Source organism: Ascaphus truei, chromosome 6 (genome assembly GCF_040206685.1).
Source record: "Ascaphus truei isolate aAscTru1 chromosome 6, aAscTru1.hap1, whole genome shotgun sequence".
In the NCBI taxonomy this organism is placed as follows: domain Eukaryota; kingdom Metazoa; phylum Chordata; class Amphibia; order Anura; family Ascaphidae; genus Ascaphus; species Ascaphus truei.
The window spans coordinates 81,943,991-81,966,652 of NC_134488.1; the positions used below are offsets into that span (position 1 = coordinate 81,943,991).

A 22,662-nucleotide genomic window follows, 5' to 3' on the forward strand; every position below is an offset into this window, starting at 1 on the left:
CAGCATGCACATGTCACCCTGTGGTGACCAGTTTTGTCTAGGGGACGGCGCACGGCCCAGCAAACCCCCTCTTGGTGGCCCTAACCGCCCGCGCCCTCCCTAAATAATCATGCGCCCCCCAGTTTCCGCACCGCTCAGAGGTTTCTTGTTACGTTCGCGTGACACACCTACACACTCTAGCTGACACACTAACGTGTCACGACACACAGTTTGGGAAGCTCTGCACTAAGGCAATGAAGGGGTTAAGGTAGAATAGCAGGTTTATTGGGGGCAGAGGGGGTGAGTGAAGGGTGTACTCAGGTCTTCACTCACCCCCTCTGCCCCAATAAACATTACAATATGTACTACCCATCAATACACAACCCACCCACCCCCTGTGCCGCTCATAAAACTTTTTTTTTTTAAATTCTACACAGGATTGATACCAGAGGCCGGAGGGGGTCTTCGGGTGGTCCCTCGGGTGGTCCCCATGGGTGTGGATGTTGTAGGTGCCTTGGGTTGTTCCCGTGGGTGTCAGGGGTCCTCCAGGTGGTCTCCACGAGTGTCCAGAGGCTCCACGGGGGTCCTCAGGTGGTCCCTGCGGGTGTTTGAGTGTCCTTGTGTGGTCCCAGCGAGTGTCTGGGGTTCCTCGGGTGGTTCCTGCGGGTGTCTGGGGGCCTCCAGGTAGTCCCCGTGGGCCCCCTGGGGGTCTTCGGGTGTTCCCGTGGGTGTCCGGGGGCCTCCAAGTGGTCCACACAGGAGTCTGGGGGTCCTCGGGTGGTACCTCCAGGTTGTCCCCACGGGTGCCTGGGGGTCCCAGCATTATCAATCCTGTGCTATCAATCCTGTGCATTAAATAAAATGCAATACATTCAAATAAATACACCCCCCAATACTTACAGTACAGCAATGGGCAAAATTACTATTATCCAGATATGGATTATAGTGCATTTGCCCCATTTAAAATGAAACATAAATCATCAGCATTAATTAAATGAAACTGGCACTTACTCCTGCCAGGATGAAGGCTGTCCTCATCCTCACCACTGTCCTTGTCCTCCGTGGGCATCAACAGCAACAGCACAATAAAAAATAGAATTTAATGGCCCTTAACCCCTTAATCAACGTAGCGGTTAGTTGCCACTATAGTAATTAAGAGGTTAACCCACCCTCACCCGTTGCCCACCCACCCTATCCGGGAACAACTCCCCCACTATCCATTGATTGGCACAGTGTTAGGAGGTTGCTTGTTGCCCCCCCCTGGGGTGATGTTTTTTATCAGATATGTTCTGAAATAAATGGATTTTATTATTTCACCACCTGGCTCCCTGGCAGTGCGCCTTTTGCTTCTTTGTTCTACGTGTATCTGGATTACCTCCATGGCTGGCACGCCACAGTGGACCCCTAGAGACAGCAGAAGTGTGTAAGGATTATATATCTTTATGTTTGACCATTATAGTTGAGTACTCTAACTTGGACTGTATAAACTACCATGAGGATATAATTTTACATATTGTTATGAGTGACTCACAGGCCATTTCATTTAAACCCACACTGCTATATTGGGGTCCATGAAGATTTGTACTTTATGATCTAGTTGTCACAAGATTGGAGCACCCCTTGACTCTCTATTCCTGATGCTGAGATAGAACCTATTAGTCTATTCGATCTTGCGCCAATTAGATATGATTTATTCCCTTGTGTCCGGAGAGGGAATTGCAATATTTTGAGTTTATCGACTAATTTAGTTAATAACGAGAAATTAAAAAAACACATTGGGCTGTATGTGGAAATATTTTGCAATAAATAACAGCCAACACTTTTCTGGGATACTGCGACGGAAGTGCTAAGAGACAATTTAATATCACACACTATAAATTGGAGATAAAGGTGAACAAAAACTATCTGGAGACCTACAGTATAAGGATCTGACAAAATATTTTGCAAAGTATAAGGCAGATTTGCCTTTAGCTTCAAAAAGATTTCTCTTGCGAACAAGTCTTATTTTGATATATAACAGTTTAACAAAAAGTGGAATTGTACTCTCAGGTATGAAATTGAAAAATACTATATGAAATTAATTAATGCTATGATAATAGGAGAAAGATTGCAAATAATAATAACAGGACTAAGAAAAAAAATCGCTGAATTGAAAAACAAATGGGAAGAAATTGTCAACATAATGGAAACATTTTACAAAAATGTATACTCTTAAGGGGGAAATAAATAAGGTAAATAAAGAATTATACTGGCAAGATATACAAATATAGGCTGTACCCACCCTCTTCTCCTTCACATTCTCCATACTCTTGGTATTCGGAATAAAGCTCTATCCTGGATCTCCTCTTACCTCTCCCATCGTACTTTCAGTGTCTCTTTTGCTAACACCTCCTCCTCCTCTATTGATCTCTCTGTGGGGGCACCCCAGGGCTCTGTCCTGGGACCCCTTCTCTTTTCTCTTTACACACTCTCTCTAGGTGACCTAATCACATCTTTTGGGTTTAAATATCACCTCTATGCTGACGACACACAAATTTACCTTTCAACCCTTGACCTTACACCTGCTATACAGACCAAAGTTTCTGAATGCCTCTCTGGAATATCATCCTGGATGGCCATCTGCCGACTGAAACTTAACATGGCAAAAACAGAGCTCCTTATACTTCCTCCCAAACCTGGCCCTACTACCTCCTTCCACATTACTATTGGAAATACGATCATTCACCCAGTAGCCCAAGCACGCTGCCTAGGGGTTACACTTGATTCCTCTCTCTCATTCTCCTCTCATATTCAAAACGTTTCTAAAACTTGTCACTTTATCCTCCGCAATATCATAAAGATACACCCTTTCCTCTGTTACTCGACTGCTAAAACTTTGACTCAGGCCCTCATTCTCTCACGTCTCGATTACTGTAACCTCCTGCTGTCCGGCCTTCCTGCCTCTCACCTGTCTCCCCTTCAATCTATCCTAAACGCTGCTGCCAGAATCACTCTACTCTTTCCTAAATCTGTCTCCGCATCTCCCCTCCTGAAATCCCTCTCCTGGCTTCCAATCAAATCCTGTATCTCACACTCAATTCTCCTCCTCACTTTTAAAGCTTTACATTCTTCTGCCCCTCCTTACATCTCAGCCCTAATTTCTCACAATGCACCATCCCGACTCTTGCGTTCTTCCTACCCCCTTTGTATCTAAAGCTCTCTCCCGCCTTAAACCTTTCTCACTTTCTGCCCCGCACCTCTGGAATGCCCTTCCCCTTTAAGACCCACCTTAAGACACATCTGCTTAAAGAAGCATATGAATAGCACTGGATAATCCTGGACACATGATACATAAAGCTTGGCCCCCTGCAGACGCACTTACTAGAATTCCCTAATACTGTCTCTGTACGTTCTCCCTACCTACCAATTAAATTGTAAGCTCCTCGGAGCAGGGACTCCTCTTCCTTAATGTTAGTTTTATGTCTGAAGCACTTATTCCCATGACCTGTTATTTATATTATTTGTTATTTATATGATATATATTGCTACTGTGACGCGCTATGTACATTTATGGCGCAATATAAATAAAGACATACAATACAATACCCCCAAACAAACTAGAAAGATTAAATAATTCCATTGAAGAACCGGCAGTTAGAAAAATCATTAAATCGCTAAACAATTGTAAATCCTCTCGGTCAGATTTTATTTCTAAAAATGTTTTACTAGGAAGTAATACATTGAGAGTTACCTCTTGTTTTCAAGTATGTTCTGGGCACAGCGTTGTAACAATATATGGTTACATTAAAAGAACAGGGTTATACATTCAATTCACAAACATTTCATGGACAGATAAAGTTGGAAAATTGTGTAATGTATCAACATTCTTCAAGTTAATGATAGACAAAGTAATGCCTACATTTACCAATTTATTCAATAACATTCTAATAGAAGAAATGGCAACAGATTAATTTAAATCTGTTGTTATAAAGGTATCATACAAACCAGGGAGAAATTAAATGGATCTGGCTTCCTATAACCAATCTCCTTGCTAAATTTAGAGTATGGCATTTTTACAAAGTTATTGGCGGAGAGATTGAAGTCTATCCAAGCAGACATTGTCCACAAGTATGTGACTGGCTTGATATCAGGAGCGACCTTCAGTTAATAATATATGGAAAGTATTAATTGCTATCTAACATGTGAAACAAGCAAAAAAACATCTCTGGGAGTTTTGTACTCTGTTTAGATGCCCAAAATGCTTCGACCTAATAACATGGGATTACCTTTTCCATTCCTTAGACAATGTTGGGATAAGTGGCAATTTTAAAGAAGCTTTTCAAATCCTATATCAAAGTCAAGAACATTTATAATGGCTTATTGATATACAGTACAGTATGTCAAAAGCTTTTGAAATAAAAAAGGAATGTCCATTATCACCATTGCTGTTTGCCTTTGAATTAGAGCCACTTGTCAAAAAATGTAGGTAAACAGGAGCTAAAAAAAAAATCTTTATTTGCATGTGACATGCTATTTATTTTGCATCCACAGAAATCCATACCAGTCATTCATAACACTATTTTAGCATTTGATACATTTTTGGGATATAAAATCAATTTGAATAAAGCCAAGTGTTATGCTTAGACCATAAAGATCAATGAAAGGCATATGGAAGTGGAGGGATCACCTTTAAAGTAGCAAATAAAATATTTAGGAATCAATATTCCTGCTGATTTATCAAATAAACATATCAGTTGTTAGCACATTCACATGTCTCAGACAGGTCTGTAACTCTGCTTTTCACCATTATCTCATAGCATACATTACTTCCAATGCAGCCAGGGATTCTGGGAAATTACAGGCACTTGAGCACACAGTCTCGCCTTTTACTTCTTATCCATTTTAACATGGAGCCAAATAAATGTACAGTATACCTGCCATATTACACAGCTTTTCAGAACAGCCTGGGATAAAGAATTGCATAGCCAGTAATCCTACCAACAACCCACTGTTGCAACTTTTTTTGTTGATGGTAATTTATACAAATGATACCCACTAAATTATTCACCACGTTTTGTTAGTGGCAAAAGATATGGAGAGATGGGTTAATCGTAATCTTTCTATTTTAGGCAGATGCACTATTATTAAAGGTAAATCTATAATCTTTCCAAATATTATTTACAAATTACTAATGCTACATTTCTAATGAGTAGAAATGACATCAAATTGTTTTTTAAATTACAACAAACTTTATTTGGAAAAACAAAAAACAGAATACATTTACAAATACTTAGGCAATAAAAAGTTTTAGGAAACATACAGATATCTCTTTAAGCTTTATTGGCTAACTAAATCCACAGATTTCTCAGACGTTGATTTAGAATGAGAAATAGTTAAGCAAGTAGATTTAGCAGGTATTCTTCATACAGAAAATAAATCCTGGGCAAGTAAACTGAAAGAAAATATTTTGGTAAATGACACGCATAAATAAAGCCTGGATTAATATTTGTAAGATCTTTAGGAGATCTCTGATATACTCTTACTACTTTCAGTACCTTTACACTAGGGATGGAGATTCCACCTTTTCAACTCATGAAGATAAATTATATTAGTACAATAGACATTTGAGATGCAGAAAAAAAAGTCATACATTCCTTTGAAGAAATTAAGAAATGGTTTGATGTGCATAATAATAATTGCCAGATAAATCCCTATATAAAGTCAGTAGTAGAGATTTGTACTGATCTTTGGAGAAAGAAAGACCTTCGCCCAGCTCAAAAAAGTTTGTTTTAAAGATGATTTAGAAACGTTAATAACAAAAAGTTACAGTATGATAAGTGGTGGTTTAGCACATTTTGGCATGGAAAAGTACCTCATTAATTTTCAGAAGAAGGTTTGATTAGAGGAATGGTAGTAGGCATGAGAAGTGTACCCTCTGTCTCTCTTCAGGAAATATTACTGAAATGTATGCATATAGCATACAGTATATATTCCCATGGTGTAAACCAGGGGTGCAAAAACTGGGGGGCATGAGATTTTCGGGGGGAGTACAGCGCTTATAGAGGGCCTGCACTCTTTCCTAAGCATTTAAATGAAATGCAGGGAATCGCGCACAAGGCCCCTGTAAATTCCTTTACCTTGTCCTCAAAGGCTTCTGGCGACACATCGCCATGGCAACGCGGCATCACATGTCATCGTGAGGTCACAACGCTGGAGACAAGGTAAGGAGGGGGGTACGAGCATGGGGGGAGAGCAGGCAGGGGGTCGCAGGGAAAAAAGTTTGCACACCCCTGGTGTAAGCATTTGTATGACTCCTCAATAAAGGATAGGTGCCTTAAGTGTAGGTATGAAAGGGCAGATTTTTTCCATTGCGTATGGAGCTGTCAAAAAATAGCACAATATTGGAATAAAGTAGTACTATATATTAAACAAATATTTCAAATAAATATGACGAGAGGAAAACATTCTGTTGTTGGGGAATCTTTCCAGCTGTAGTGGAAAAGAAAACATAAGCTGCCTCCAGAGGTAGCATGCTGTACTTCCTGTAGTTTTGCTAAATCTAAGTGACTGGTGAAATTTCATTTCCTCATTACCTCAATGTTCATTTTGCAGCCCTTGTGGGAAAAAGTTCCTAGTGTGATTGCTGTAAATAGTAACATATTGCCACCCCTAACCATACTTTTTTTGGTGGAGAAATATTGTCACACACGCTTTACTCAAAAAATGTTGTCACTCTTTACTCACCATTATCTAAATGTACTGTATCTGACACTGTAGGATTATAGTGTCTGTTTTATGCACTTTTCTGACATTAATGACATATCAAGTGTATGATAGTCATCTTTGGGAGGGATGACAGGAAAATATATTTCAGCGCATGGGATCAATTTAAGGAGAGAACTTAATGTCTCAGAGGCCAAGGGATTCCAAATGAGGTCTCACTCTAGATGGGTGTGGTACAAACAGTAATTTAATAAAATAAAACAAAACAAAAACTTGATAAAACAATTCTCCCAGCTGGGTGCAAAAAATTTCACCAACACAAAAATGAATATTAAATTAAAAATAAAACATTCATCTTATACTAAGCTTCTAAAAGAACAGGCGCTTGTTACTCTGAAAAGCACCCCTTACTTACATACATTTGCATGCATATATATATAACCATTTAAAATGTCTGCAATATTAGTGATGTCTGTGGTGAGTCTGTACTTCCTTCTTGGGGGAACAATGAAGACTATTAGATCCTCTTTAATTTATATAAGTACAGACATATAAAGATTGACTATCCTTACCACCACTTACACCAACTTATCTCTTATTTTTGTAGCATGCTCTAAACGAAGAAGCTCAGTAGTACTACTTTTTTCACAATTTTTTTTTTACTGCTACAGTATATACCATCAGTTAGACTTCATTGGTTTCATTGACAAAATATGTTCATATGATTTTTCCTTGGAGGCAAATATTTAGTGATCATCTGCATTGGGTTCTGTCTGCAACACCTAGGGGGTTTACAAAGAGGATCTAATAGTCTTCATTGTTCCCCCAGGAAGGAAGTACAGACTCACCACAGACATCACTAATATTGCAGACATTTCAAATGGTTATATATATATATATATATGCATGCAAATGTATGTAAGTAAGGGGTGCTTTTCAGAGTAACAAGCGCCTGTTCTTTTATAACTTAGTATAAGATGAATGTTTTATTTTTAATTTAATATTAATTTTTGTGTTGGTGAAATTTTTTGCACCCAGCTGGGAGAATTGTTTTATCAAGTTTTTGTTTTCTTTTATTTTATTAAATTACTGTTTGTACCACACACATCTATAGTGAGATCTCATTTGGAATCCCTTGGCCTCTGAGACATTAAGTTCTCTCCTTAAATTGATCCCATGCGCTGAAATATATTTTCCTGTCATCTATTCTTTATATACGTATGGGAATTGAAGACTCCTGTCCAATATACCTCAGCAGCAGGCGTCATTCCTTTTGTATAGTGATAATAATACCATTACTTACATTGTTGCAAGCTCATTTGGCGCCATCTTTTTCTTTTCTATCTTTGGGTGGGACCTTAGTTGTGCAGTTTGTAATTAAAGTACCTATTTTTCCAGAAATTTTCTGGTTGACTTTCATACTGCCTAGTCAAGCATCAGCACCCTAATTAGAAGCAGCACTAATGGAAAAGTATACTTCTGTGGGCTTTATTTATAATGATTTAAATCCATGACAGTATTTCATAGAGGCTGAAGAGGATAGCTGCCCTTCTTCTCTAGCCTTGGACTCTATTGCCTAGATTCCCAGAGATCTGATAACTCATGGTTCATAACATATGATTATAAAAATCATTAACGCACGTTATTTTCCCTGAGGTTAATGCATAGTCACAAAGGTAATTATATGCAAAAACAATGGCCATTGAATATCTCATGAATAGAGCCTAAATGGTATAGATGGGCACATTGTTTGGCGGATTTTGATCCGCAACGGATTGGCCGGTTCCTTTGTTCCGCGGATTTCAGCGGATCTCAAAAAGGGCGATTTGCGTTTTGCATATTTTTTATTATTATTGCCAATACACGGCGGATTTTTTAGAATCTGCAACTAGTTTCTGAATCCGCGGATTGGATTCTACAAATCCATCAACGGATTGTATCCAATAGCAGTTTTTGATGAATTTGTGCAGATTAAAACCAACCAAATCTGTTTGCGGATGTTACACTTCGAAACGGATTTTGTGGGGAAAATGTGAGAAAATCCGGGAAACAGATTTAGATGGATTCGCCCATCTCTACTAAACAGCATGTTAAGTTAGCACTGCCTCGCATTAGCTTGAAATAATATGACTCGCGTTAAGCTGTCTTACCTAAAGGTGGAATTACTCTCACCCGGACTTTGAAATATGAGTTGCATAGAGTAAGAGCACCCTTTTTATGTTAGAGTCAAAAGTGCTATAAATATGTATCTCTCTCTCTCTTCTTCTCCTCTCCTGCAAAACCCATATTTCAGGCTCTAGAGGAGAGTAACACCTCCTTTTGGTCATACCTAGCTAACGTCTCATTAAATCCCTGTGATAACTATAACTGAGCTCTGTGTATAGGCATTCTTAGGGGGAGCACCTACCTCTTTTGCATATTATCAGCACTAACATCCATTATAGTTAACACAGTTTTTGTTTTCGTCAGAAAACAACACTTCACACTGTGTTAGTGAGCTTTGAAGATACATTATAGCATTTAACGAGGCATTAATTTAGGTAATAGGGCCCAGATCCACAGAGGTCCATTTTTAACTTAACGCTTTGTGGACCTCTCTGAATCTGGGCCAACTGTATGTGGGATAGGCTTTCATATTATATTTTTCTTTGCTGAACTATATACCAAACACTTTAAAACAAGTAGAAGCCTATTTGCTTCTAAAATACCACCTGAACAACAAAACTTACCAGTAATTATATTTTCTTAGTGCCCTTTGTGATAGAGGTCAAGAAACTACCAAGAAAAGGTTTAAGCTAACCTCACCCAGAAGCAACCAGAGGTGCCCATATACTGTACAGAGACAAACATTCAACACACAGCAGCATCACACATGGGTGGGGCTAACAAAAGTCAAACATTTCCTATAATCGATCAATTACTTTGAAGAGGATTTGAAAAGTATACATTGGTGTCCATATATCATGCAAATATAATGCCTTAACATGCCTCTTTAGAGAGAAAGTTCCTCTAATATTCAAGTCAGGACCACATAATTATTACACAAGCAACCTTGTGGTCAGGGTGGCAAAATAGAGTAATGAAAATGATAGCGGGCACTCGCTTTTCTGTTGCAAATAAAGATTTACTTTTCAGCAAATACATTCGTGGTGGTTACAGAGCCTGTGGCCTACACGTTCCGGTCCTGGCAATTATATGTAATTCTTATTTGATAAGCATCAGTTACTAGTCTACTGGTACTGTAGCAGCCAGCAGGCTTGCAGTGACTACGTTAGCCAGTCACTGTAATCAATATGTGAATTGTCTGATTGTTTCAGGGAACTAAAATACACTAGGTTACTTTAAAAAAAAATTGTAAAACACAATGCCATACTGTAATTAAGCAATGTATGTTGATATTTTCTCATTGAAATAAACTGTTCCACAGCTAATGAATACTTTTTTTTTTTTACATATAACTGTAGTAATTTTAGCTAATCCTAGTACCAACATTACAAGTTAAAATGTAATATCAGCTTTTATTGATGTCAAAAAAACTATAAGTGTCACATGGTTACATTTAAAGAAACATCTCACACAGATTTCAGAAATAAATTGACTATGGTTGTTGTGCTACTTATTGTAACAGGCCACTTAACATTTATCTGCAGTGCCCTACAATGCTTAATTGTATTACTAATAGCACCTCAGTCATTTCTCTATATGTCATTTTTATCCTTTTTTTCCCAACAGGATTCCATTAGTAAACCTGTAAAAAAAAAAAAAAAAAAGAGTAACAGGTATCTACGCTTTTTGTTTACCATTGGAACTCAAAGAGCAGAACTATTGGACAAATATATTTTTATAAAAATGAAGCAAACCTACAGACACTGTAATTTTTCCTTGAAGAATATGTTTTTTGGATAAAAGAAAATGAAATTACAATGACGGAGAAGAAATTCTTAAACAAAGAACTGATCATGTGAATTTTTGGATTTGGACTGTGATTTTTGAACCTGTGCCAATAATACCAATATGTGCCATGAATTGATGTGAAAGATTTCCTATGGAACTGAAGCTAAGAGAACTATACTTTAAATAATACCAGAAATAAGGTATTTGGTGACCTGTTTATAGAAGATAAAATATTGTATAAAGACAGTAAATCTGCGCATAAATATACTTTTGTTGTGCTGTAGCATTTTTTTAATTGCTAATGTTTTGTTTTATGCAATTTGTTTTTATTACACTCTGGATTTTGTGTAACATCTTAGATGTAACAAAACCATGTCATTGTTATTGCTTTGAAACAAGTCAATGTTAAAATGATATCCAATGATAAAAAAAAGGCTTTGTGTGATCAGTATTTGGGAATGGCCCTTAAATAAAGTGTTGGCTTGCCTTTTAATACTGTAATATTAGAAAACTATATGCAATGGCATCTGTTTTTGTGGAGGGGTTATTGGTAACTTTTTTCAAATGCCTACAAGTCTGAAAATTAAACATGTAAAATGAATGTCAATGACAAAAAAAGATTACTGTTTTAAAAGACTTTGACAAGTGTTCCCTAGCCATGAAGCCATGTAGGAAATAGTATCTAATATAGAGTAAGTGAATAATTAAAGGAGAGCTAGCTTTTATGTATTATTCATATTAAGTAATAGCAGTGCTGGAAGATAACTCATTAACCTAATCAAAAAGACAAATTTATTTCGCAAATGAAAAACTAAACTATGTTACCTACAGGGATGACCATTTTAAGTTTTAGGGATTCTAGACATCATATACTGTGAGTTTATATTGTAATTGATATAACCAAGGAAACATTTGTATTATTAATAGAATTAAATGTAAAGTTACAAATATGTTAATAAAGCACATTTATGGAAGCTAAATAATAAAACACCATAATTTAGTTTGCTCAGAATTTTTTTTTCATTTGCACTCATCGACATTAAACAGACTTACAGTATGAAATAAATACTTGTAGTGCAGTATTTTACTTTTTTCTAGTATGCTCAACACATTTTGTATTTTTAGTTGCTTCCAGTTATGAGTTACAGTATTGTGTAGTAAGTCAATCTCCAAACGGATTTAGATGTTGCATCTTACTTTTGATTTAGCATGTGAATCTCCCTAAACACCTCTTCTTCAAATAAAGAAGTCCAATTTTTTTTCTAGACAATTCTATTCCTTTTGTGTTGGTGCAAGGTAAAGGATCCTTAATTCGGTTCAATTTTTTTTATTATTTCTAAACAAATTATGAATAGACAGTTTCCTTTTAAAACATAGAAAAACATACATTATTTGACTACTTAAAAGATCTCTAATATTTCACCACAACATGTTCCCACTGTGTACTAGTGACACATTTCCAGAAGGAAACAATTTACTCTCGTTCAATATTATAAACATTTAACGTGACCAAATCCAGGAATTTTCCCCCAATCTCCACGGCCAGATGTACCTTTTATCATGTCTTGTGCATGCGTTCACTGTGGTAAACGTGAATGTGAAATGCCAAACATTTAAAACAGGACAAAGGGCCTCTTTGATTGAAATATTCTTATATTATCACTTCCCTGGAAGGTAATGTCTAACTTGTATTACATTTCTTTTGTGATTCAACACTACAGTGACAGGGTGAAAGTGTTACAGTGTTCTAGTTGTTATGTATTCATGGGTAAAGAATTAGGAAATAATGATTTAAATCACTACCAAGGATTACAATGAGAGATGTGCGAAACTTTCACATTAGGTCGTGAACCATGCAAAATCTATCCATTTTGAGTTGGGGAAAAAGCAGCAGCTGACTCGGGGTTTGTAAGCAATTCACCAAACATTAGATCATTTGCTTAATACTGAGACTAAATAGGTCTACACACCATGTTTCGCTCACTGTCTAGCAATATTTCTCTCAATGAAAAATGTGCCGTGCAATGGGGAATGAGACTTTCAAATATAAAATTATTATTAAATTAATCATTTTTAAATAATAAATTGTTTTAGATTGATTTGTGACGCACAACTTGTAGCACCTAAATGGAGAACTTGGGGCCTATATTTATAAAGCTGTACTGTTCTAACAGACACTTTCAATGCTGGAGCATATTTTATGGCCCATTCATGTAAATCGGTCATAAAGGGCCATACTGAGCAGTCTTACTCCATAAGAAACCTTTCAGGGCTAAATACACCTTACAGTCAATTTACTTTAATGGACTGTAAGGGGCATTCTTTATCCAGCTGTGCTGGAAGAATATTTATGAATTAGCATACCTTTATAAATATGGCCCTATTACCCATAGTTACTAAACAGGTCTATGCAATAAGACACCTTCTGTGCATGGGGCGTAAGCTGTTTTATGGCAGCATTGCTTAGGAACATGGTGAACAGATAAAATACAATTAAATACCCAGGAACTTTAATTCTTTCACTTTCTAAGATCATGATAATGAAAACAAAGGCACAGTAGAATATGGATAAGACAATATTTGAATGAAATTTGCTGCCCGCATACACACAATACTTCATATTTAACAATCTGTCTGTGAATGTCTTTTTAAAAGTTCTTGCCAAATTAAAAGGAATTATGTTAAAAAAATGAGTTGTTAAATATACAGACAGTGGTACAAGATAGTTAATGTAGATAGATAGATAGATAGATAGATAGATAGATAGATAGATAGATAGATAGATAGATACTCCATATAATATTATTGGATGAAGAAGATTTGATATTGGTTACAGTGCCACAATTTCCCTTTAAATCCTTATTGTGCACTGTCATGTTTATATAGTTTCCTGTATTCAAATCAATAATATTTGGATACTTTTCAAAATAAAATTCAGACCCGTTTAGGAAATGACTTCTAGTATGATGCCTTTCCAGTGGTTGATTTTTGGTCACTGCTAACACTGATAGTAATTGTGCATTCAGTATTTACCAAAGCTACATTTCTAATTTGCTCAACCACTCCACATCTGTCAACAGTGAGGAATATTGAAAAATATTTTGTTTGACCTATGTTATTATCCATATTACAACACTTTGGGGAATGGGGGCAAGGGAAAAGAGAAATATCCTTATACTTATACTCCAATATATGGAGTTCTAGACATCATCAGGATCGGCATTTAGGCAGTTCAGTTTGGATTGAGGTTATCATTAACATTCACTGTCATTAGTGGCTGTATTAGTCGTGTAATACTGTAATATCAACCTCACATTTTAATAGTTTTTAAAGTTTTGAGTGTAATCATTTTTTTATGTATTAAAATTAATTTTAATTGATGTGATCCGACCAATATCTTATACATCCAGATATTGGTGCTCTCAAACTCTGTACCCATTATAAACCAGTTTCCTTATATCTAGTTCTGGGTATACTGGTTTACTGCACAAAGTGATACAGTACCTTAGCTGGGAGGCTTATTGTTAGCCTACAAGCTTCAATTTGGGTTTTCTAGGAGAGCCCCCATCCAAGGATATTTCTCCGTTCCCTTGCCCCCATATCCTGGGAGAGCACCCTACTGGTAGAGCAAGCTCGCTTCACCCATTTGTTCATTTTCCATATTAGTACTAGATTTCTTCCAGCTGGTCATATATTTGATTTAACATCTTCAAATAATGTCTAATAGTTGTTGTACTTTAAGTTTCAAAAACAAATATGTTCCCTCTTTAGGAAGAACCTATGTAGTCTCAGAAAACTTAAAGAATACATATTCAACAGGAACAGTTTAAAACTTAGCAGCAAATGATGGTATAAAAAAAAATGGAAGTTATAGCCATAATTTTATTTAAGAAATACAAAATGTCATGCCAAAATTAAAATCTTGAAACTATCAAGACAACCACAACTCCTAAACAACCTACCTACCTATAATTATGTGGATATTTAGCAGTTATACCAGGGTTACTTTGGTAGAACAGATACCTGAAAACTGGATATGCACACGCAAAAAAAAAAAATAAGATAGACAAATGTCACATGCAGACATAAAAACATACATAACATTCACCTAAATATAAGAACTGAAAAATACATTGAATGCATCATTTTTGTTATTGCCTTTACAGACTTCCTCCCCTTAAATTCTAGCAAACAGTTATAAATCCTGTAATTACAGCTAGGACCTGATATGCAGTATATTTTGAGTACACTTATGAAATATTTAATAAACCCTACCCTGTCAATTTACCTTTGATATTTTCTTGGGTGGTAATTGGATAATTGGGATTTTCTATGTATGGTATGCACAGATCTTTTTTGGGGAGGAAAAACCACTAGCACTTGCACTTTACCACACAAATATTAATATCTCATGTATATATTGAGGACTTGCCAATTTTAGTGATATGTACTGTACTTCTGTACTGTATGTAACATACAAGGGTGTTTAAGCACTTGGGGTGATCACCAAATTTATTGTACTACACTTTATGCATCTACAAAAAACAATAAACCATGTATTAATGTTTTGTTGAAGTTGTCAATTAGTTTTTCGGTATAGTACAACTTACCGATGTAGTAAGATTTTCTGCCTCAATGACCGTGGCCCTCGAAAACAGTACATTTTTGGGCCTGGGAGGATTCCGAAGCAGGGACCCCCACTGAGTTAATCCTCCTGGGCTGCTTACTGCTTTCGTGGCCGCGATCAAGCCCCAGCCCGGCCGCTTTCCGACCATCGCAAACTTGCACAGTCATAGAGGTAGTAAGCCTTGCTACATCTGTATAATTGCTCATTCAGTAGAAGGAACATACTGTATACTGATTTTTTCAATGTGTATTTGACTATAAGAAATAACTTTTTTTTATGATGTGAGTTTACATTTCAGCTTTGTGCAAATTAGCAATCTCAATTTTTGCTTACAAGGAGTAAAGTTATTTTGCATTTGGACATCGTGAAAAGACTAAAAGAGACTTTTCTTCCACTTTGTATATTGTTAATCTTTCAATTGTGTAAGCAATTTAAATTAAATAATGCTGCCAACATATCTGTTTAAATTGCTGCTTTTTAAAATTTACTTTAACAGAATATGTTAAAGAAAGAAGAGAATTTAAAAATTAGCTTTTTTCTTCCTGAGTTTAGAACTACAGGTTGAGACACTAAGAAATATGCAAAACATTTCTGGGAAAAACATCCACTTTCTGCATAAAAGATTGAAAGTTTGCATATCTTATTTTTTATTTTTTTTTGCAAAAGCCCAGAATTCTAATGAGTGAAGCAACTCAACTTCTTATGTGATGTTGCTGGGCGTGCTGTTTCATAACTGCTGTACGGTTTCATACGATCATTTCCTCGTGCACTTACTGTGTATGATCATATGAATGTTAACATGTTAGATAGATAAGGTTATGGAGTGTCATGTAAGCTGCATTATGGAAGTCACTCATCCTTCACTAAGTAGGATTTTTTTCCTGCTGTTGTTTCTATACAATGACTAGAAGCCATATAGTATTTTGCAAAAAAATCTTTATATAAAGCCAAAGGTAGTATGATATATTTTACTTACTGTAGTTGATGCAGTATTTTATAGACTCCAGACTATTTACTGTATGTCATAGTCTGTACATAATTAAATTCCACCTTGTTCAAACTCAATCCAATACAAAATGCTGCCTGTATTGCCAACTTTTTATTGATAGTTTATTAAAATATTGACAAATGTTATAGTCTGACTCGATTGCGTTATTTTTAGTGGCTTTAAACTTTGCTGAGTCCAATTTTTTTTTATTGCAATCTCATTTAAAGCAGTTCATTCTAAATCTTATGTGTTTTTTAAAAAAAAAATCAGTTGTGTAGTATTAGATGATACTGCATTATTTTTCCCTCTGTATGCCCTTTGTAATGATTTGTAATGTATTAAGCTTTTTAAGTTGCTATAACAGCCATTTAGTAAGCCACATCCATTCTTCTTTGAAAATTAGCAGTCATATTACGTGCCCTAAGAAGCAGGTTCTAATCTTAGCTGATCGATCACTGGGGAACAGATCGATCAGCAGCTTAGTTTATTGCATTGCCATATATGTAAGGATTTTTATAATATCCATTTATTACAACAAAAAACATGCAACAGGGAATGTTTTAGGGAATGTTTCAAATTCATATTCATAAAATCTAAGTTGGAGTTTTTTTATTGTTATCAACTAAGTACTGTACATAGACCACAAATTATCATTAGTTTTCTAAATATCTTCCCTAAATTCTAGGAACATTCAGTTGGTCTCTTATCTTAGTTAGGCTGGAAGTTGTTGAAACTTTAGGTTATCAGTCTTTTCATTTGTGAGAGCTCAGTAAGTCTTAGGGACTTATTTTATATTAGCTAAAGCGGCAGATTGGGCCATTTCCGGCCAAAATTCCCTGTTTAAGTCAATAGTGGATTGCATTCAAAACCAGCACGATTTGCCATTTTGGCAGATAAAAAATAAGCTCCTTAAAGATATGGGTGCGTTTAAAATATTTCTAATGCATCAAGGTTTTTATTTTTACATTGACAATTAAACTCAATATTGTCAAGTAATATTGCAGGTTTACATGTAAAGGCACATATTTCCAAAGCAGTGCTACCAGAACATATATCCTGGTGTTGGAAACCCCCATTATGGCCAATTTAACTGAATAAACCATAACCTGTCTTCCAGCACAGGAATGTCTATGGTATGTGGTGCTACTCCATAAGATATCTAGTTGTACTAAAAGACACCTTATGACACATACAAGTTATTTGGGCATAATGTGCCATATGGAGTAGCACCACTTAGTAAATGTGGAATACAGAATGTTTTCCATGTGTATATTGTTTGAAGATTTTGCCTAAGTATTATTAGCATTTGAAGAGTATTCTTTAATTTAACAAAGTTTAACTGTCTTAAGTTTTAAAACTATATGCTTCTTTTATTTTATATGGTCAGAGATTTTCTAAGTAGGAGGTTGACTAATAGATCGGTAAAAGAAAAAAACATTTTTCCTTCCTTTCCGTGAATTCTTTGGTAAAGAAAAGAAAATACAACTATGAAAAGGCCCATCAAATAAATCCAATTATGTACAGTATTGAGCTTTTAGCTCTTTTTATTTCAAAATATAGCATTTAATAAGAATAAATGGGAGTATGCATATCACACAGTTTTAATTTAAGTTGAAGAGACACATTTTTAGACAGTTCTTATTAGATGGGTGTGTTTTACCTACACAAAAATAGAAAGTCTGTTAATAAAATAATTGTAATAATCTCTTAGTCCTCATATTTATGCTCTCTATACAACATTAAAGAATGTATTGCTGACTTCTATTTTACAGATGGGCAGTGACAGTCAGAAACCCCTGACACCTGAAACTTTCAAGTTGTGTTGAAATATTTAAATTTGAATAACGAGTGTCTCTGTTTAACTCTCTTAGTACCGGAAAGGCTTGCAATACTAGTATATATATTTTTTAAGCTTTAAGTAATTTCACTAGTCAGAGTCCAATGATGGTCTTCCTTATCATATGTGTGATTCATCATATTTTCCAAAGCTACCCTGGTGACCTTGTAGAGAATGATACTGTACATGGACAGCCAACTGAACTACTTAACCTATTAAAACACAGAGAAAACTATTTAGCATTCTTCTGCATTTGCCATTAAATTGATAATAGGAAACACATGGGCAAATGTATCATGGTACTTTGCATCATGATTGCCTGTTTTAGCACTTTGCACATACAATAGGCTCCTGAGTTTTGAAGTGTCCATGGGAGGCACTAGGAAAGTGTTAGTTAATGCAGGGTCATGTAACTTCCCTCCAAGGATGATCTGCCTTACATTAGACAATTGTTTAACAAGGTTTTTCTTTTTACTCCTCACATAAATCCAAGCAAATTTAAAAAAATCAAATAAAAAAAGTCTAAATACACTTTGAGAGTTTGGTTTGGTCCACTGACAAATTCACGAGCCATTTATTTTTGAACAATTAGAATTCTTTACAATAAAACATTTAAAAAGGGGAGCTTCTTTTTTTAAAATAAAGGAGAGCCCTCCTTTTATAAACATGCAAATAGAATGAGTTGAAGAGATTGCACTATTATGCAGTTTTGTTGATGATGTGCCATAACCAATGTAAATGTGTTCCAGTGATGCCTCAAGACAAAATGAGAACCTTTCCTTCACATTAGTAAAGTAAAAATAGATTAGATTAATTAAGGACACAAACCCCTGTAATATGGATATTAAATGCATATACGCAATGCCAAAATCCTAGCTATGTTCATGTGTATCTTGAGTAAATAAAAGCTATCGCTTACACAACTGGCCTGTGGTGTGCTGTTCTGTTATGATTGCTGTGGTGTGGTGTGCTGTTCTGTTATGATTGCTAATTGTGTCGCTCGTGATACAATGGTAATCCAAACCCCAAGTTTTTAGATATTTTTATTTGTGTATTTATGTATGACAACTGTGCAGTTCTTGAGTACATGCATGATATCTTGTCTTTTGATTTAAAAACATAATGACTGGGTTATCCATTTTTTTTATACACCTCAAATATGAATGCCAAATTATTACATTGACAGTGAGAGCATATCATATTGTTTTTACTTGATTTATACTCTCCTAGTTAACTCCTCATATTGACACTCCTCAATTCGCAAATGTCGCACATAGTGCTAAAGCTTGGAGCAAAGACCTCGACACATTGACCCAAAGAGATGCAAGATAAACATGACACTTCACACAAATTGTTCTCCATATTTGCTTTGAAACATTACTCACATATAATACATTTAGCCTTAGGCTGCATCCACGCTGGCGCTGACCGCGCTCATGCTTGAGAGCGGTGACATCACCAACTCTCTAAGCATGAGCGCCGGGTGTCCAGCCTATTTCACAAGTGCGCAAGGGGGGCATTGCGGGCAAGTTGAGCGCGCTTGAAAGTTCATTTTTTTGTTTACTCAAGCGCCAAACTTGAGTGAGCGTGCATGCCCACGCACGAGCGCGCACGCACAGCGTGAGCGGGGACTTACACATATAGATTTATTTAAGTAAAAGCGGCAAGCACCGTACACTCAGAATGTTCAGCGCGAGCGGGGACACAGCCTTATGTCTTAATGCAGCAATTCTGAATTCTTGTGGGGTTTCTTTGTCTGAAAAGTAATTGATAAATTGACAGAAAATGTATACAGTACATAGATTCATGACCATATTAAGCATACCCCTGAATAGAACAGTGGTTTAAGAGATGTTACATATACAGTTTTAGAGTAACCAGTAGAGATGTGCAAAACTGTCCCAAGTGCACTAGCAGAATAATTAGCTTTTTTTTTTTATTTCACGTTCTCGCGAAATATTTTGCCAAGAAAAAAGGGCTAATATTTCTGAAAACTCAGAATCTGTGTGCTTGCTAGGTTTAGATGGAATTTCACCAGACAATGCGCAAAATGGCAGCATGCGAAATTTTACCAGACCGGAAGGACGCAACATGACGTGAAACGTGGAATGTATTTAAATACTCATGTGACCTGCTGGATTTGATTCTATGGCCTGGATCCACTAAACTCTGTTAAACCACTTGATGTGGCTTTAATCTTAGATTAACATCATCTTAATCTAATAAACTAATTAACACAATGTTAATTTAAGCTAACATTACGTTATGAGCATAGTGTTAATATTAACGTTGTTATGATAGAAATAACCTATACATAAAATAATGTAATCTTAATGTTTGAGAATAATATGTTAAATCAGTCAGTGATAAACTTGGATTTAGCTATGACTTATTACAAAGTGAATGCTTACAATAGTGTAGATAACAGTTAATTCAACTAACTGTTCTACTTTGTAATATATTAAATCCTTAGTAGCCCAAGTAGCCAGCTAGCAATGGGCAACCCACAGTATGGCTAGATGGCTACTAAGGGTTAAAAAGGGAATCTTATAGGCTTCACTCTACACTAATTGCCCCCTTGCCTACAAAGAGGTTAGTAAGGTAGTGCTTAGTCCCCACCCCCACCCCCCAGAGTGCACTCCCCCAGGGTGGCACATACCTAGGGAAGTTAAGTGGTGAACATTTAATCTCATGCCCTTGGGGGGTCGAAGCTTTCTATCCATCACTAGGCCAAAATGTAGCTAATAGGAAAAAAAAAAAAAAAATATATATATATATATATATATATATACATACATACATACATGTCATTAACCCCTGTTAGCCAGTGAGGCTACCTCAAGAAGAGCCTGGGTACTGTAGTCTCTTTGCCACTAGAGGAGCTAATGAACAAATATATCAGATGTGCCCCATCTTCTTCAGGATTTAGGACCCCGAGAATTTATCGATAGGCCCGATAACCAACAATATAAAATAACTATATGAAAGAAAAATTTTAAGTCATCCAAATGTAACTATTTGAAGACCCATGTTATAAGAAGTCTTTTAATCCATTATAAAACAAATAAAGATCCTAGGCCTCCAATGATCCCTAATCCTAGACCCAAATGGTATCCATCTTGATTGAAGGTCTCTCTTCAAATTTGATTGAAGCCATGACTCTTCTGTTGCTTGTGATATGTGTTGTAAAAAGAATATGTACCTACAGTATTTTCTACATAACTACAAGCTTGTCCTCATTCCGTTGACAACTACCATGTTTTGTGAGGGCATGGACCCTTTACCTTCACATACAGTAACACATTATTAGAGCAATGTGGTAGAATCAAGCAATCTGATTTGGTTGATTTTAACACATGGTTACTGTAAAACAATCAATCCAATTGATTACATCAAACAAGTCATCAGGCGATTTAGTGGATCTAGGCACATGCTAAGTGTGTGTTGGTGTGCCCAGAAACAGGAGGGTGTAGAATGAAAAGGAGAGTTAGCTTGTTATTGGTGTGTCTGTGTGAAGTGCATATAGTAAGTGATAGTGTATTGGGAGTGTTATTGTGTTAGTGAGTGTGCGTGTTAACGAGTGAGCAAGAGTGAGAAAAATATATATATTTTTTTAAAGTTAATACAAAAGTTAAATAAAAATGTTGTTAAGTAGTTACTGCAGTTTTAGTTTTAGTTAGTTGTTACTGGTTAAGGTAGAGTTTGTACACTGTAGTCATATATAATTATATTTAGTGAAGTAATTTAGCTAGATAAGGTACTGTAGTTCATTTAGTTAAATTACATATTTACTTTGTTAAATTCGTTACAGTTATATTTTGTTATACATTTTGATAGTTAGTTTGAAAGTCTTACAGTTGTATATGCACAATGACTTTTAATGCTTTGGCAAAATTTGGTGAAATTGCCCGATCCGTTCAAATTTTTTAGCGAGAACCCAAGGATCAATTTCACATGGTTCAGAAGCTTCATTGGAAATTTTGCACATCTCTAGTCACCAGGGATAGGTTCAAATGGACATTTGCAGCTTTATAGCTAGTGAGCTACAGTACAATCCACATCACTGGAATATTGCAGGTTGTTCAAAAACCTGGAGCAGTTCTTCAACTTTGGTGTTTCTGATAGATCTGCTGACCTCCTTGTTTCAATGGTATTAACAAAATACAATATTTCTGATGATTTGCATTCAAAGTATTCTTCATATTTACAACCTAAGTGGTACAAAGTTTAATTAACTTTGTATGGTTGATTAATAACTTTTCCAGGTTACGAAAAATATGTGTAAGTCATTGTAATGTAAGGCTGTTTTATATTTCACTGATTCCACATTTTCACATCTCAAAAGTAGTTGATATCATTGCCAACTGATTATTCCATGAACTGTGCTGGGAAAGTACTATGGAAATGTAGTGATCAATATTTTAATCAATTAAAGACATGAGGCCACTTTAGCTAATTATCATAATTGAACAGACTACAAATATATTCATAAATAAAAATCCTTTTGCATATTAAAATAATACATTTTGTATTTAACTGCACTGTGATTTGTTTTCCCAATATTTTATTTATGTTGCCAATATACAGTATACAGTACATCAATAAATTGTTATGTGCTTTTCTACAGTATAAGTA

At 35.8% G+C, this 22,662-nt stretch overlaps 1 protein-coding gene across 5 annotated transcripts in view; it reads left to right on the forward strand.

Annotated features, from left to right (window-relative positions):
* The window catches only part of AJAP1 (adherens junctions associated protein 1), a 434,689-nt gene that overhangs the window by 410,486 nt on the left and 1,541 nt on the right, over positions 1–22,662 (forward strand). For 4 of the 5 annotated variants that reach the window (XM_075604936.1, XM_075604940.1, XM_075604935.1 and 1 more), the window contains one exon: positions 10,414–10,457. The exons of the other annotated variant lie outside the window; for it this stretch is intronic. Coding sequence is in view for 1 of the 4 variants with exons in the window: in XM_075604940.1 (XP_075461055.1) it covers positions 10,414–10,435 (22 nt within the window). In the remaining 3 variants the exon portion in view is untranslated. Of the gene's footprint in view, positions 1–10,413; positions 10,458–22,662 lie in introns of those variants that run through there. 5 annotated transcript variants of the gene reach the window in all.